Source organism: Lissotriton vulgaris, chromosome 1_1 (assembly GCF_964263255.1).
Source record: "Lissotriton vulgaris chromosome 1_1, aLisVul1.2, whole genome shotgun sequence".
Classification (NCBI taxonomy): Eukaryota; Metazoa; Chordata; class Amphibia; order Caudata; family Salamandridae; genus Lissotriton; species Lissotriton vulgaris.
The window spans coordinates 401,351,022-401,369,835 of NC_141685.1; the positions used below are offsets into that span (position 1 = coordinate 401,351,022).

At 43.2% G+C, this 18,814-nt stretch overlaps 1 protein-coding gene across 1 annotated transcript in view; it reads right to left on the reverse strand.

Moving 5' to 3' along the window:
- Positions 1–4,247, reverse strand: part of CDCP2 (CUB domain containing protein 2) — a 304,534-nt gene extending 300,287 nt beyond the window's left edge. The window contains exon 1 of the mRNA XM_086936204.1: positions 4,121–4,247. Coding sequence (XP_086792330.1) covers positions 4,121–4,196 — 76 coding nt within the window. The 5' untranslated portion in view covers positions 4,197–4,247. The remainder of the gene's footprint in view (positions 1–4,120) is intronic.
- Positions 4,248–18,814: the final 14,567 nt, after the last annotated feature.

Here is an 18,814-nt window from a genome sequence, read left to right on the forward strand (position 1 = left end):
AAGTTTTCTATTAACATCTGTTATATTTTTATTTTGTTACATCTATGATTATAAACCCTTCCTCACTGCTTCATCTCAATTATTTTAAGAGAGGAAAATTGAAGCACTCTCATGCCTGGGCTTACATTGCCCTACCCACCAAAAAGAAGTAATATAATGGGGAGACTCTGGCTGCGCACAATAGGTCAAAGGACCCATGGGTCAAAAAAGTTTGGGAACTGTGAGAACTAATTAAAGTGGGCACCTTGCACCAGTCCAAACAACCCTTATGGTGATTTAAGAGGTCAAAGATAACCCTAGAAAGCTATCCAAGTGGTAGCTGTGGAGCGCAGCCTTCAGGCTTAGTCTTGAAGGAATGTTAAGCAGTTTGTTTACCAGAATGTAACCTTAATGTATTGGTTAAATGGAGAACCACACAGTAGTTATAAAAATATGTATTTATTATTATAACACACCTTAAATACATCGTAGAATCTGCTAAACGCAGATACACAAAAACCACACAATGCTGTAGTACAGAAACAAATGTAAGTTGCACTAATACACAGTGGGCTACAGGGGAGACCAAACCGTATACCAAAATAGTGGTATAAGAACCACAACTCGAGTAAAGACAGTGTCTAATAGTTGTAGAATTACTGGGACCCCAAGGAACCACCCATGGTGAGTAAGTAGGGACCCCACAGAGGATGGGTGCAGTGAGAGTGCGTGACGGCGTGCTACGTACAATTCAATGGGAGAGTCTTGGTTGCAGTTTTAGTGTTAAAGGACCCTTCCCGTTGGATAACAAAGAAACCCTTTAGAACACAGAAGGTTGGAGAGCCACCCCACCCGTTGATACTGAAGAACCAGAGTTACCTATCCCAAAGATGCTGGGTGCATAGGGTCGAAGTGGCATCGGAAACTGCTGTTGTTCTCAATGGGAGTCTTCAAATAAATGCCACTGCTGGAAAGAAGTCTGGGTCACTCAGGAGTGACCAGGGGCTCGGTAGATGAATGCCCATTGATGTTGGGTGCTTCAGGTGTGAAGAGGGAGACCTTGACTCTGCAGCCACGGGGACCAGGAGACATTGAGTATGACCAGGAGCCGGACACAAGCTGTCCCATAAAGGATGTCGAATGATGAGGGGTCAGTGTCTGGGGGAGCATCAACAAGCCTTGGCAGGGGCAACCCAGGAAGAAGGTTGAGGAAGTTCATGGTCTGGCACAGCAAGGACCAGTAGACTCACCACAGCAAGGGGAGTCAGGGCAGACCTGGAGCAACCAGTGGAGCCCAAGCAAATCAGGATTGTCCCTCAAATGGACCCACAGGCTGAAAGCACAGGAGTCGCAAGGGTATCTCTAGCAGTTTCACAAAGTCTCAGCTTGCAGGGCACAGAGAGCATGCAGGCCAGAGTCCTTTGTACAACATGTGTGTAGAAGATGGGGCTATGAATAGCCCAATGCACTTAGTTGGGGAACACCAACAAGCATATGCAATTGCAAAAGTACAGAGTGCACAGAGGTTCTGGTTATGCAGTCCCTGGCCTTAGACTTGGTGAGAGGGCAGCTTGACCTCAAGAAACATTGGAACCGATCTCCTGTATTGCTGAAGCCTTCAGAGTCTGCAGGAGCTCAGGATCAGCAAACTGGTGAGTTGCATTACGGGGCCTGCGAATGCCGGGAAGTGACTCCTTCACCCCACAGGAGATACTTCAGATATCCTTGATGCTTTGCAGGTCCTGCACGGAGCCTGTATGGTGCACGGGCACAGACAGTGCTTTGAACGACAGAGAGGGAGACAAAATCGGGTCCAGTCGAAGTCCAGAGTGTCCAGACAGTCGAAGTTCAGTGGTTTCTTAATCAGAATCTTGTCCACTTCGAATCTAGGGTCCTACAGCCAGGTAAGCCCTTTTGTACCCATAGGAGAGGGTTGTACAGATTCAGGGGACCCTCCCAGAGGAGGGGCAAGACAGTGGGGAGGATACTCTCATGTCCTTTGTCCAGTTTTGTGCCAGAGCAGGTGCCAATGGCTCCCAGGACTGGTTTGAACTGGACTATGCAGAGGGACATGAAATTTGCGTCAGATGCAGACTATCAGCTACTTTGGATGTGCACCCACCCAGCCCCAATACACTAAATCCTGTCTGGGAGGTGGTCACACCTCCCTGTGACAGGATGCCTATTATTCTGCCTTTCCCTGCTTGAGCTTGGGTCAGCATCAGGAGGGCAGAAATGTGTCACTGGTCAGCAGCAACCATTTTGTGCTGCCCGGGTCGAGGAGGCTGGTACCGGGAAGACCAGTGACCCCACAAAGCTTGCTTAAGAAGGGTGGAATCATACCCCCCACACCGGTTACAGGTGTGGAGGTATAATTCCAAGGTGGTTGATACCAAACACGACAAGTTTTGTTGCTACCGTTTTTGAGATGACATTTTATGCGAGCATATAAAGCACCTCTACCTATATCTCTGGCTGCGTCACCGACAACCCAGGAGAATGGTCTCCGAAGGCTGTAGAGACTCTACTCATGCAAGAGCAACCTCTCATGTAAAACCCAGCACCCTGCCTTCAGGATTGTCGAGGCCTGCTATAGGGGTGAATTAAAGGTTTTAAGTGTAGTGTACACAGGCTGCAATGGCAAGCTTGTAGTTCCCTTTTGCATGGCCTCTCATGGGTGGCATAATACATGCTTCAGCACATGGGAGGCCTCTGGCATACCTATGCCCTGGGCACATGTGTACCATATAATAGGGACTCCCGAGGGTACCCAGTATCCAATCTGGAGTGTACCTAAGCACATGCATAACATTTTAAGGAGAAAGCAGATAGACTGAGGTCCTGATTAGCAGGATCGCAGTCAGACTAGTCAAAAACAGTGTAACATCAAGCAAAAAGTGGGGGTAACCATAAAAAGCAGATCCTACTTTCCTAAAGGAACCACCGCCCTCAAGCATATTTTTTTGTATAGGAGGGAATTCTTCTGGCACAAAAAGTATGCTGACCACAACACAGATTCCCTTGCACTACAGCACACGGGTGCTGTGCATTGGCACATGGTTGCACCAAGTGCACTGGTGCAAATAGACATGGCTCAGTTCTGCTCTCTCCAGCTCATACAACGCAGTGAAAGCTTGCGGCCCTGCATTGTGTGGACTGTTAGTAAATCTGTGCCCAAATAATCATGCAGCACCCTGAAGCCATCTGCTTGAGTTGCAGCGCTTTGGACTGATAATAACATGACATGAACTGTCGAAGTTTACAGCAGATAACCAGCACCTGCCTTAAAAGACACCAGTACATGAACTCATCTGGTGTCAAAGGCTGGTTAAGAAAATGGACATGGAAAGGATACGCACTTTAGAAGCACCTTCAATCTCATGTTTCATTTTACTCTTCTGTTTTCCAACCACCTTATCATAATCCTTATACTAATCGGTGTCACGTTCCATATGTCGCTGTAATCATACAGTTAAGCACTAAACAACCGTCAATTGCGTATTGACTAGAATATTTTACTATGTTATATGTTGTTAATGCAATTTCGATGTGCAGCTACATTAAAAAAACAAGTTAGATCTTCATGAAATGAATACCATAGGACACATTTGAAAATGAGTGATTTACAAGCCTTTCTATGCCTACTCACAGTTACTGGTAATGTGGCATTGCTACTGGCAACCAGTTCGCAATACTTGCAGCTGAAGGTTTACAGATATTTTGCTCTGATACATTTTAATCACTTATTCATTGTCCTACGGTGCAAACGCGTGCACAAATGCACACACACATTCATGCATTCACACACGTACATGGCAAAGCATGTGTACACCATCACAGCCTTCACTTAAATGCATCTCAGTTCACCTCTGGCATCCTTATATCTCAGTGGTGCTCTTCACTCAAAAAAAGATGAACGGTACAATACAATTTTAAAGTTTAAAAAATCCCCACAGTCACTGCCCAATTAACTCGAAATTGTACTTTTGAAAGTCTATGAATGGCTGGCCACTAACTCTCCTCCCAACAACAATCAACCACCAAGGTTACTGGAAAACCAACTCTTCCGGCAAGCAACATGTTGGCCAACAGCCAAAAATCCCCATCATAACCGACAATTCTGAGCAGGCTTCTGCCTTACCTTTCTTTGCATGAACCAGGTAAAGCACCCAGGCACAAGTGACGGCCACAATCCAGTGGAAGGGAATGTTTCGCATTCTCGTGCACAGCTGCTCCCGAACAAGTCCTCCGAAGGGGAGAGCGGGAAGCCTCGCACCCACCACCTCGGGGAAGCGCAGACGGAAAGGCTGCGCCGGCTCCAGTGCAATCAATAATTCATCCCGTGTTTGAATTAGTAACCTGAGCTGTTCTCTGCTTCCTTCAGTCCGTCCTAATGATCCGTATCAGATGTCCCTGATATGCGCTGCCCCGGACGCTTTATCGATACAGCCAGCATCCTTCCAGCGCATCTTAAGATTTCATACATGGGCGAACCCTTCTAGATGACATGGTGCCCGAGGGGCCCAGAGAGACAATGCAGTCTGCAAAACAACCCAAGTCATCAAAATAGACACTTTCTTGCAAAGTGCCATATTAAATTCTCACTTCATTTCATTGCTATCCGATGGGGACTAAAGTACCTAAAACGAGTTCCTAATAAAACAAGAAATAATAATAAGGGAAATGCGGTACTGTCCTCTCTGATGACACTGAACTGAAGGTTGATACAAGTGTGGGGTTTAGGAGCATTCACACTAAAGAGTTATCCTCAAGCCATCTGTAGGGGATCAAAGGTTATGGATGAGACATGTAACAACATCTAGATTTTCACCCGGGCCAAGATTTTTGGGATGACATAACTACAACAGTTCTGTGTATCGTATGTATGTTTCAGTCTGTGTGTTATTTTGTGCATTCTGTGTGGCACTTCGTCACTGTCGAATGAAAAAAGTAAATAGAATTATAATGAATAATAGTTAAGTATTTTTTCTTAAAAGAAAATTGCCATAATTTAAAAGTTAAACACAAACTATATTTTCAACTTTGAAACAACGATAGTGAGGCGTGGGTAAATGACACTAACAGCGCAAAAGTAATACAAAAAATAATAAGAGGTGAGCAGAATAGAAAGTGTCAACTATGTAAAATAAATCCCCCAAAAAGTAGTAGGGGATGCATGATGGATCATTAAAGGTTCAAGAGGAAACTTCTGCCCCTGTACACAAGGTGTGGGGTGTGGGAGCAAGCCCTTCTCTATAAATCTCTTTAATAAAAAAATCTATATTTGTTCTTTCAATGCAAAACCTCAATGGTGAGCGTCTGTATGTTTTGTTCTTATTTTGATATATAACCCTTCACACCACCCACTGAATTCCAAATGTTTCTCAATTAATTTTATTTTCTAAGTATGTTTCCCTCACAATTTGTCATCACTTAATTGTTTATTCTCTAAGTAATATTTTCAGCCGTCAAACTATGATAATAGGCCAGATGTAAAGTATGCCAACATTACAAAAATCATAAAAAAGATAAGAGTGGAACAGAATAACAGTCTTCTATTATCATTCTTTTGCAGGTCGATAAAGAAAAAGCAAATCCACCATCCACACAAAGGAGCAAAACATATATACAAGAAAATACAAATAGTGACTTGTTTTGAGCAAAAATAAAATGTTTTGTAAGTAGACTGGGGAGTTACCTAAAAGTATCAGACTTGCATGAGTCCTACTAGTGAGAAGGTCATTAAAATCTAAACCAGAACTACTCAGTACATGAGGTCATCACTTCACATGTTTCTTCTCTTTGAAGCATCCTTATCGCTCTCCCCCCAACAAAGGTGAGCTAACAAAATAGCTTCCTACTCTTCCTTCCTATGCAGTGAGTATGTCCTTCCTTTAAAGTCCTTACCCATGGCTTGGCAAAGCGGAAACTACTGGTGTAAAAGAGGCATATAAACTGTCTTTTAGTGAGTGAAAAAAGGAAATGAAAGTCTGTGGTGGCCACTAGGGGGAAACGGATCCAAAAGCCAAGAGAAATAGGTAAAAATTAAGAGCAGATTGCACCATAAAAATGTATTGCTTATAAAAAGAGTAAAATAAGTGAGCCATGGAGATCTGAGCCTCTACAAGCAGTGGCAAAAGTCAACAGATCTGATTTCAATCAGTTAATGCATGTAAAATGTATTTGTGCATCCAAGTGTCTCTGTGTTTAGTACTTTAAAGTCAGACCTATTGACATTGCCAATGCTTTTTTTAACATTTGTAAGTTTGTTTTTGCAATGCCAAGAGGAGAGAAGACAGGGGCAATAGTTGTAAATGAACACTCCAATAGAATATGCGGACCAGAGAAAGGTATCGGGGCTACCATGGGAGGCAGCTATTCGGATCTGTCAATGCTGCTTACCAACTTTAGCGACAAGTAGCTCCTTCTCCATGTTCCTCCTCTAAATTGCAAACTTACATATTGAAAGGGAGAGGAGCAAGTCCACACATGACTCACACCAGAACTGTTATGGACTGGCTAACGCAAAGCTGTAGCATCCAGATTCATAATTCATCGCCATGCTCCATTATAGAGCTTTTTCTGTACGTTGTATACATTTTTATATTTATATTTACCAGATTTTTTACCCTTCGTTGGAATCTTTCAATGGCATACTATAATAACTATCACCTGTCTCTTACCTCATAATTCTGCAAATAACATGAAGACATCTTCTACAAATTTCCCTAATTTCGGAGTCAAACCTGGTTTGGATTACGCTTTCTTCCCAGCGAAATTTACCCACAAAAACTAACATTTACACTTCCAATGGGGAGCTCATTGAGCAGCTTTTTCCTCATGTCTGCAATTCAGATATTACAACTGAGTTTAGAATAGGCAATACCATAGAATGTAATTGTAATTGCATTTATATAGTGCTTACTACCCCTGACGAGAAGTCGAAGCGCTTGTTTGGGCAAGTAGGATGCTACTACGAAACCAAAAAATTATTAGTGGTGAATTAGTATAGGGAAATATTAAATGAATTTGAGCAGTGGACATGTTAGTTTAATATATGGATTGAAAAAGATAGTGGAGGGATAGAAGAGGGAGGGGTTTGCATTTACTTAGCTCCTGCCACCACTGATGAGGTGTTAAAGCGCTTTTCAGCGAGTAGCACGCTACTTCTGAACCCAAAAAGGATTAGTGGTGAATTAGTATTTAGTATAAATGTCCAAGAGCTGGATCAATATGGGATTCATTCCATATACTCTTCAAGCCAAATCCATCATCTACAACTTTTCTCAATTGTGACTAATTAAAATGCAACACTTTCATTCTTGGTAATTGGTATATGTTTTTTATTTCATATTGAGAGGCTGAGATCATCTCACTGGGGATAGCAGGCACTTATCCTTTTTGATCTTTTTATTATTCTACTATCATTTGAGTTGACTTGGTAAGTCGAAGCATACATTGGTTATAATACTCAGGTTTAGTTGTATAACATATTTTTTGTGATATCATATTTAAAGTGATGGGTCTATGTCTCTGTCTATAAACATATTAAGATCTTATTAACAGCACCATATATTAATAATCTTTTATAGATACTGTGGGGCAGATTTACAATAACTGGAGTATCCCTGCATATCAGCAGGGATGCGTCAGTTATTGTGCGTTGCAGCTCCGCCACCCTGGATGCGCCGCATTTATAATGCGATGCACCAGGGGGCAAAAACGGCACAGATGCGTTACGCGTCTGTGCGGTAAAATCGGCACATTGCTGGAGTTGCATTGCAAGCGCGACGCAGCTCCAGCAAAGCTCTAGGGGATCTATATACACAATGCTGCGTCAATCCTTAAGCCTGCTTCAAGCAGGTGCAGGGTTTTGACGCAGCATGGGCCCAAAAGTGACTGAGTGAAATCTTGTAGATTTCACTCAGCCACTTTTGGGAGGCGTTCATGCGCCGGAACGCCCCCCCCCCCCCCCCCTGCGATGGAATGCCTCCTTCTGGCGCAGGGCTTTACAACGTGACGCATCTGGGAGATGCGTCATGTTGTAAATACCCTGCACCATGGTGCATCTTTTGCCCCGCCGTTGCGTCACAAAAGTGGCGCAAAGATGGCGTAAAAGAGGCGCAAGGGGTTTGTAAATCGGCCCCTGTGTTCTTTTGAAGACAAACTTCGGGAAATTGAATTTGTTTGGCCCAGCTTTTAATATGACATTTACGGAAGACTATTAAGTCTGCCTGTGTAATTTAAAGAGGTGAAGTCGATAATTTATGTTTGCCTGACTTGTTTTCTCTCCATCGTATCATCTCCTTCTTGGTTTTGGGTTTACTTTGTCTTCACTTGGTGCTTTCCCACTTAGGTTTAGTGGGTGTAGCAATTGTTCGTGTTTTGGGAACTGCTGACTCTAATACCCATAATATAGGAAATGTTCACGGCATATGTATTATAAGAATGGATATAAGTTATTGTCCTAATAATAAAGTTGAATATGACCTTTGTAAGATTCAATGTTTTGTGACAGTATTGTGTGTTTTAGTTATGTGATTTATAGTACTGTTTGTTTTAGTTATATGATTTGCTGTCTTTGTAGTACGTCTATTATATGTTATTAAGGTGTAGTTGTATCCGTCATGATTGTTATATAATGTGTTTGTCTTATACATGTATTTTGATACTTTATTCGCAGCCCTGAAGAAGTTCTCTTGGCTACTCGCCGAACTGAACGAAACGCATTGGCTGCCCCCTTTGTTTTGAAATTGTGTGTGAATGTGAAAATAAAGGACTGAAGGAAATATAAAAGGACTCAATAAGCTCTCTTTGTTCACGTGCACTGCTCTATATGTAAAAAAAATTGGAGTCTGTAATCAGTGGCACCAAAAGGCAACAGGTGCTGAGAAGTGTGCACGAACCATCCATCTAAAAAGACTGGAGCACAGTGGAGAGGTGCGAATTGCTTAAGTCCGTTGCCTAAAACTCTTGTTTTGTACAAATGTATCCTACACTGTTTCATAAAACTAATTGTAGATCATCAGGCATGCAAATCATCACTAAAGAAGGATGATTTCAGCAGCCCTTCATCTTTAGGGTTCGAGGAGGAAGGAAACAGTTGGCAAATGCGACAGCTACACACTGTTGCCGCGATAGCGTCTGGTAATGTAGACTTCTCACCCACTTCAGCGAATGACTTGACACCATAGGCTTCTATCTGAGCAATTTCCTTTCAGTGATTAATAACCAACACTAGCACTTCCCTCTAACAGAAGTAATATAATTTACAACCAACACATTATATACTTGCTAGCATGGTTGGGTCTATTGCCCAAGTTCCTGTAGTAAGAATACATCATAGCTACTAATAAGCTGCAAGTCAGCAATCTTCCTCCTTCTGCTCTTTTTTCTCATTTCACCGGCCATTGAGCTATCCACGACCAGCTGTTGTCAATAGAATTGATCTCTACAACCCGCATTCCAAAAACTTGATACTTACACTATCGTAAGCATCTTCACATGATTCACAGTAGCATTTCACAAATCATTTTGCCTCACAGGAGTCACCCAAAAAATGATTAGATTCAAAGTTTATGGGAATGATAAGGTCAGCCTCGAAGCACTAGGTCTTATTGGCTATCTTTTGTAACAATAATGCCTAAATACATATTGTCTGCTTTTACCAGTTGCCCATCTAACAGTTTTTTTTATATTTATTTGGAATGCATCTGCACACTCAACAAATACAGATCAACAATAAAAATGGCACAAACATTGGCAAAGTTAATAGCGGGTGCCTTTAATATATGGGCTCAAACCGAATGGTTTTGCCAATGTTTACTTGATTTAGCATACTCTGTCGCCGAAAGCATTCAAAGATGGCTGTTTGTACATACACATACATGCAGACTCATGGGTGGCCAGCTTGGATTATTTTTGTCAAGGTATAACAAAAATCACTACAAATTGCTGCTGTGCATGAGAACGCCCACGCAATCATGGCTGATCCCCTTGGAATGATTTTTGTCATACTTTAACCAAAATCATTGCAAGATTGTGTCTGGTGTGTGCATGCTGAGGGCCAAAGCCTATTTTCCGCTGGTAAATTAAGAAAATAAGTATTCACAGGAAGAATAAAGCTGGGAGAAAGGGTGTCTTGGGGGAACATGAGATACTCAGATGAGCAAAGAGCAGAGGTGGAAAACAGGTCAAAAGTGATCTGGGCGAGTTCGCAGACACAGATAAGAGAAGCAATGTGCTCTCAAAGAGCATTACAAGGGAAATAAAAATGTTTCCTTCATGTCGGAAGTGGAAGGGTACAACACATTCTTGCATAAACATGGTAAAGAAAAACGCCGTTGAGTAAGAAGCAGGACACAGATACAGACAGACAAGAAAGCCATTGAACCATGTAGCATGAACAACGGGCTAGCCAAACGCCCATTCTATGTATTGTAGGCAATTGGACTTTAACAAAAAACAGCTAAAGATGTCTATAGGCAAGACCTAAAAGGAATAAATCTCAGCAAAGTGTTTCATATAAGTTCTGTAACCCAACAGTAACTTCCTATGGGATCTATCATGGAGTTAAATTCTACAAGGAGCTGCGGATGACGCCAGCATGCATACCTGCCGTGTGAATTATCATGTATTTCCATTCCTCTTTATTGCTAAAGCATATTTCTTTTATATGCAGAGTTATTTTAAGGTATCCCAGGGGTTACTGAGTCTTGTTTACAAGTTTGTAATTTTTCTTCGCAGTTGTTTGTAGCCTGTGTTATCTTTAGTGATGATATCAGTATATTTTATAAATCTGTCTGACAGCTTGGCTTGTGTGGCCTGCAGTCTAACTGTATTTTTATGTAAGCTGACAGTAATGTGTCTTTTAGTTCCCTGTCCAGACAAACACGGGCGAATATTAGGGAGGCTCTTTTTATACTTATTCTAGTGTGACTTTTTTAGGCTGCTTCCAGTCATGGGACTATTTGTCAGTGTTCTACAAGCTATAACTGTTCTTGCACAATAAAAAAAAAAACAGAATTAGATCACTGATGGCATAATCAATTATGCTACTGCCTTGATTTCAATATAATGTCACATGCCCTTATACAATCATTGGAAATATACAGACCTAGATTTTGCCTAGACGTGATATCTTCCTGCCATCTTTTATTTTTAGAAACAGATTTTACTGTGTCAAGTGTCAAATACAATGCAGGCCTCTGTAACCCAGAAGCTTTCTGTAAAAGATACAGGATTATTGCATTGACATTTAGAATAGACATTTTCAGAAAGAAACAACAAAACATAAATTGTAAAACACCCCTGTTGCGCTATTGCAGCACAACATCTTAAATACCACGTTGACACCCACCTCCCCAAATGGAAAGTATCACTGAGTCGTCGACCTTGGTAATCCGTCCATCTCCTCCAGCACTTGGGAGGTTTTTGCGGGCAGCCCCTAGCCTTAAATATTGGAATCTCCAATCACATACAGAAATCTTGTCCATTTATCCATGCTGACAAAGAGGTTGGGGATTCAGCTATCCATTTCCATGCAATATCCCTTTTAGCCAATGTGAACCCAAATAACAATAAATGTTATTTATAAATATTTCCCCCAACACCCGCCATTATATGTAACAGTACCAATTTAGGTGAAGAAGGTAGGTCCCACTCCAACACCTCTGCAAGGCACGCTAATACCCCTCGCCATAATTTTGTGAGTGATGTGCAGGGCAAAATCTTGTGGATGAGGGTTCCCTCCTCCTGGCCACATCGTAGGCATATTGGGGATATCACTAGGCCCGCCCTCCACAGCCGAACTGTGGTATAGTAGACCTGATGGAGGTATTTAAATTGAATTAGACGAAGTCGTATCACGATCGCTGCCTCTCACAGAGAGGCCAGTACCTCCATCCAATCATCTCCATCCAGTGAGCCGAGATCTCCTTCTCACGCCACTCTAAGTTTGTCTATAGTGGTGGGACTATTTGTCACCAAGGACTGATACATTTTGGTGATTTTATGGTCTTTTAAGTCTCCCATGAACACTTGGGCTTCAATGGAACTCAATTCGGGAAGGGCCTCCAGTCCCACAATACTGAGGGAGATGGCATGTCTAAATTGGAGGTATTTATAGAATTGGGTCTTCAGCATTTGATATTACTGCTGGAGGTTCTGAAAAGACTTCAGGATCGTACCACGCATCAAATCCCCAGGACGGAGACCCTTATATTGTCCCAGCCTTGAAATCCTTATAAAGCAGCTAGTTGTGGCGATCGCCCATTAACCCCGACACAATGCAATTCTATTCCGCCACAGTGCTAAGGGGGCGGGGCTGAAATGCGGCGGGCGCATGCTGGTGACGGAACCGCTCCGTCACCAGCGTCGGTTGCGCTGTGCTTATGACGGAGTGGTTCCGTCATGGCCCCGCCCGCTCAAAAGAACGCTCAGCGCAAGCGCGGAATTCGCGCCGTGCATGAGCGGCGGGCGGGCCATGACGGAACCGCTCCGTCATCAGCACAGCACAACTGCGGCTGATGACGGAGCGGTTCCGTCATCAGCAGGGGAGGGGTTAAACCACAATGGAGTTTCCCCAATCAATCTGCCCCACCACCCCATCTTACGAAGAGCCTGTTTCCAAACCTGGAATACTACTCATGTGGCCAACGGTAGGGAATTACGCAGGGGAGCTGAATACAAGATAGTATGCAGAGCGAAGTCTCCCATGCATCTTCTTTCAACCGCGTATGCGGGATCCGACCTATCCCCATACCACCATTAGTTCAATACCAACAGGTGTGAGGCCATATAGTATGACTGAACATCCGACGTGGCCAACCCCCCACAATATGTTGATTGAACGCAAGTCCGCAACACCACTCTGGACGCTCCACCCGCCCATAAAAAGTGACCCAGAGCCGCCTTGTCCTGGCGAAACCACTGAGGTGAAATGGGGTATGGGTGATTCTGCAGTTGATAAAGCAGGCGAGGTAGAGACACCATCTTAAAGATGGCCATCCGACCATAAATGGAGAGGGGCATATGTGACCATATCTTCAACTCTGCACGCACCGCGCCCATATCAGAACAAGGTTCCTGTCCCAGGACACACTTGAAGAATCTGACCAGAAGACTCCCAGATATTTCAATCCCACTGACGTAACCTGTACCGCAAATGCCCAAGACCCCAATTCCATTTGTTGACTTAATACCCACAGAGTAGATTTGCGGGGATTCATAAATAGACCAGACGACTCACTGAATACTTGCATGATACGAAGCAATCGTGGCCCCGTTTTATTGACATCTGTTAAAAAGAAGAGGACATCATAGCATATAATGCGATGCGATCTGAGAGCCGATGTGCCCATTCAAAGCCAGCCACTTGTGCATACATCCGCACCCATACCGCCAGAGGCTCCATTGCCAAAGCAAAAAGACAAGCGATAAGAGACAACCCAGACGAGTGCCCCATCCAATAGAGAATGTATATGATGTGAACCCCGTAATCTGTACCGATGCCGCATGGTCTGTACATAGCAGTTTTAGGTAGGATAGAAAGCGTGGACCCATATTTAGGCAACTTAGAAGGGCAAATAGATATTCCCAACTAAGGGAGTCAAAGGCACTGTCCATGTCTGCCAGTAAGAGTGAGGCTGTGCACCCAAGCCCAGTATGGTATCTATGGCAATGTGTGCTCGGCGAATATTGTGGCGGGTGGCTCGCTGGGGCATAAAACCGGCCTGGTCGGGATGGATCACGGCAGTGATATGTAATTGGAGGTGGTTAGCCAGTGCTTTTGCCAACACTTTCCCCTCTACATTTAATAAGGAAATGGGGCGATACGAGGCATGTTGATCTGGGGGTTGGCCCGGCTTATGAAACAATCTTACTGCCATCTTAATTGGTGATTTTATCATAGCAGTTCTTGTGTGGTAGTGGAGCAACTTGAAAAGCTGTATTTCCTGAGAATATTTGCCTGTGCCCATGGTTCTGAATGAAGAACATGTCTGATCCGGTACATGCATTCATATCCTAACATAAGTGTCATCTTTTACGTGTCTTTGTATAGGGACCGTGTCAAGACCGCACCCTTTGTAGATTGCACAACGCTAATTGTCCATATGCATTTGCACCATTAAAAATGACTAACATACAAGGAGGCATATCACCAAACCAGGCTAGTCTACACCAGTGCACACCCTAGTTGGATGGTTCTGCACAACAAAACTTGGTGCCCTATCACAAAACCTATGCTTTCTCACCATCATGGGTGCAAACTCATATGTTAGGGCTGCTCAGAAGAATCCCTGCAATTCCAAGAGGCAGCTCTGAAACTGCTCCAGTCTTTACTGCTCACCAGTCTGTGTTTTGGAGGGTGACAGCCCCCCCCCTCCTAAGCATGCAGCGTGTGATTCCACAATCTATCCTGCCAGTGGGCCTCTCATTGCACCTTGTACCCTCTATGACAATCAAAAAAGGGACATTCAGGGTGCATTTACTGTGCACCTCTACATGTGCGGCACTCAGATGGTACAGTTCCTGAGAGCCTCCTTGACCTACATCAATCTTGGTAATATGGCAAAGGAACAATGGCCAAGGCTTCCCTCATTTTCCTGGCACCACTCGTCTGTGCAAAATGGGGGCAAATCCTCTTAGCCATTGCACATGTACCAAATGCACTCTTTACTTTAGGTGTGATAAAAGGGGCACACGTGATTCTGCTGAGCATGCTGTACTAAAAGAGGCTTCTGAGGTGCAAAATGCACCAGAGGTTGTGGTCCAGCTCCAGATGCCAATACTATTGTCAGAAGACTATAATATTGACAGTTCATGGGTAGACACAGCATTGATACAATTATCTTAACTCAGTATACTAGAAACCTTTTGACCTTTTTGTATCCAAGTGGACAGTTGCTGATAGAACAAACAGGAACCTGTCCAATCTATATATGGGAATATATGACATTGCAATGCATGCAATTACAACGCATGCTTTTACAACACAGTCTTTACATCGCAACTACTATTACATTGCATGATTTTACAACGCATGCCATTACAACGCATTTTTAAAAACTACCACTACAACGCATTCCATTACAACACATAATACTTTTAGGGCAACAGTAGGGTAAGTGTTGGATAGTGTAGGAGTAAAAATTACTATTCCCACTCCAGTGAGTGCGACAGTAGGGTAAGTGTTGGATAGTGTAGGGGTAAAAATTACTATTCCCACTCCAGTGAGTGCTACAGTAGGGAAAGTGTTGGTTAGTGTAGGGGTAGAAATTACTATTCCCATATACCCTAAAACCCATACCCACCCTAATGGTAAAGAATTCACCATTACGTACTGCATAATGCGTTGTAATGGCATGCGTTGTAATGGTATGCGTTGTAATTGCATGTGTTGTAGTGATTTGTGTTGTAATGGCATGCATTGTAATGGCATGCGATTTAAAGGCAATTACGTTGTAACAGTTGCGTTGTAAAGGTAGGTCGTTGTAATCACTGCGTTGTAATGGATGTTTCCCATATATGGGGAAATGTAAATCTTCTGTGTGGGTTCTTACCAACTGTTTTCATTTTCTTGTTTTCTTTTCCGATAAAATTAGACGGACAGACTAGACAGAAAATATGTTGCATAGTGCCTTGTGATAACCTGTTTTACGTACTTAGCACTAGATTTGGATCACTATAATATTATATTTGTATATCTGTTGTCTCCAAGTAATTCAGCCGTTTTGTGTGCTTAGTTTTCTTGATCACACCAGAAGTGGAAAGTTCCAGCCTACCTCTTTACTGTGAATCAGGCAGCATTACTTCACAATTAGGACTTTTAACTACATTCTTTGATCTTCCCTAGTTCACACTTTTGCTCTTAATTTATTATCTAAATTAAGTAGAGAATACCCAATGAAAACGTATATTTACACTGGCTCTGTCCGGATTCCCTACTAAACACCCGCTGTTACTAAGATTTTAATGAGCCTTGTGGCTTATTTAAGGAACATTATATTTTGTTTGTTGAAAACTAAACAAATACGCTTTGAACTGAACAGCACACTCTACAGTGATGAAACTAAATAAATAAGGATTCCTTTCAGAGCATTTAATACGCTTATGAAGCTCCCTAGAGCTTATAAAGTCCATTTTTGAACTTGACTGATAGCTGTTAACAAATTCCCTATCAAACTCACATTGAATTACAAGTGAAGAAAGGCTTGCTTCCCTTGAGAATGAGATTACCTAGATATTGCTTACAACCACAATGCCTACACATGGGCCACACACCCTCGCCATTAAATCCCAAAGCATGCTTGCTTTTCATCTAAAACTCTACCTTTGACGAGCACTTCTCAAAGTGAGTTCTATTTGTTCTTGTAAACCCAGTGCAGAACTCTCCTAAATGCTATTTATCAACAACTCTATAAGTCTGGCTACTTTTAGAGTTGTCACCATCTGTTTCTGTCAGCTCTCAACAATACCATATTATTTAGAGTTGGGAAGATGCAGGGCATCCTGCAAAATGTTGGGGCTAATGCCATTCACTGTATTAAGAGTGCATTGGGGTAATAGGCGCTTCAAATAAGGCAAATGAGCAGTGGCGGCTCCTCTGGTATGGCGGAGGAGCGACAACCCCCCTGCTATCCTCAAAACTTGTAAAATAAAGCGGTAATAAAACAGGTTTTCTTATAGTTTTCTTTTTTATATTCTAAGGGCTGGCGAGTCTTGGGGGCAGGGCCATCGCGAGGGCAGTGAAGAGAGGGAGTGGTGGGCACTGTTATCAGTGCGCATTCTGGTTTGGCCAGCCATCTGAGGATGTCCAAACCGACATGCGCACTGAGCTGTCTCCAACCCAGCTGCATTGATGGGTGAATTAATATTGGCATAGGTACAGGCAGAGAGATAATGCTACTATTCTAAGTGCTCATGCGGTACTAGGTCATGTACTCATAAATGTCATTTATGAAACAGGCCCAAAATCTCTCTAAAAAAAAAACAACAGCAAATAGTCAAGTTATGTTAGTAAATTAACCTTACCTCGCATCCCATGCACATTTTAAAATAACCCACAATATTTCACACATTCTTTACCAAATGGAATATTCCATAATTTTGGTAAGAAATGTACCAGTAGTTTCTTAATGTTTAGACAAATATTTAAAATGAAAAAAACTATAACATCAAAATATAAAACAAACAATTCAATCATACTGTGTTAATTCATAATGTAGGATGGAAAGGGATCAGCGTGCCAAGAAACCGACAGCTAATTGCTTCAATATTACACACTTTTGCTAAATATCCAGAAACAAATTTAATTTCACAATAACTAATTATTTTAATTTTTAATTTGCTTACGAAGACTCGAGGTTGTAATTAGACATGGTGGCATAATACTGTGCCCAAAATATCTCCTGACATAAATAGTGTGTCGCAAATAAATTATAGAAAAATATCACTCCACAGGAGTTAATGACAAAAAAATAACACCCAATATTAGTTTTCTTTATGATTAGATGATACCTGTAATGCCCTTTCAAGTAGGATTTTTATCAGGTGAAATTACAATTACTTTTTTGCAAGCGGTGTTATTTTTTATCAGATTAAAAACTATAAATTCACATTAACAAAGTTTTTCAGTGAAGTGTTTTTAATTCTATTGGTGGCTACGGGAAAGAGTAACAATCTGCTGTGTCCAGCCTTTTTATGTGCAGTGGGCACTCTACGCATGCCACCAAGATGGCACAGATCTATTTTTTTGCATCTCACTTATATACTTATTTATGGAAAGGGGCGACCACTCGGTCCCCCCGAACGTATGGCGGAGTACCCCGATCCCCCCGGGAAGCCATCTTGGGCAGGAGGCGAGTCTCGGCTGGTATGCCCGAAGCGGCGTAGCCGGGGCGCGCTTTGTTCCCGCCCTAGAGTGGGTTGTCCTAGACACTGAAGCCGCCAGCCACGCCCCCGGAGGCGGGCGGAGGCGGGTTTACGCCCGCCCGAAGAAGGATAAAAGGAGCAACAAGCCAGAGAAGCATCCTCTTGTTCCTGTGCTCTGAAGCTGCACCTCCTCGCTGCACGTGAGCTCGAGACGGAACGAAGAGCCATTTTTGAGCGTTGTAATTTTGTTCTTGTTCTTTCAGATATCTTCGTTGGAGAATGCCGGGCAAGAAGGTCGGAAAGCGGGTCGGTACCGATCAGATGCTCCGCATGCTCGTAAAGGACATGGCCGAGATGAAAAAGCAGATGGCGGCAATGAACGGGGTTGGAGGCCCGAAGCGAGTCGTCGGACCAGCATTGCCGGGAGTAGTCCCCAGCGGGAGAGGCAAGAGGTCCAAGAGGGGGACACCTGGGGGGGAGGCCCCGGTTCCTGATACTCCGATAGAGGAGCCAATCCCTGTTCCGAAGGAGGGGCAATCGATCCCCGTTGTAGTCACCCCCGTGAACGGGGAAGATATGCCCCCTGAGTTGGCTGCACAACTGGCAGCGTGGTTGGGAAAAGATAGTGAGGGCACCACGGTGGACGACGCCAGGGCAGTAATGAGGCAATTGCGGGAATCTAGAGAGGCTGCGAAGGCACCATCTTCTGTTCCCCCACAGGTTCCGGTGGCTGAGACCGCAGCGGGCACGAGTTCGGCAGCGATTACAGCTCCTAGCTCAGGTAAGCGGCTACTGCCGATTGCGGGGAAGGGGTCTGTACCCTCACGAAGGGAGAAAGTGGCCCAGCATGTTCCACTCGAAGTTAAGGAAAAGATTTGGGCTGATAAGTATGTTAACATGTTTTCTTTGCTTACCGACCATTACGAGATCGAACATGTAAAGGGCCAAAAAGAGCTTCTGC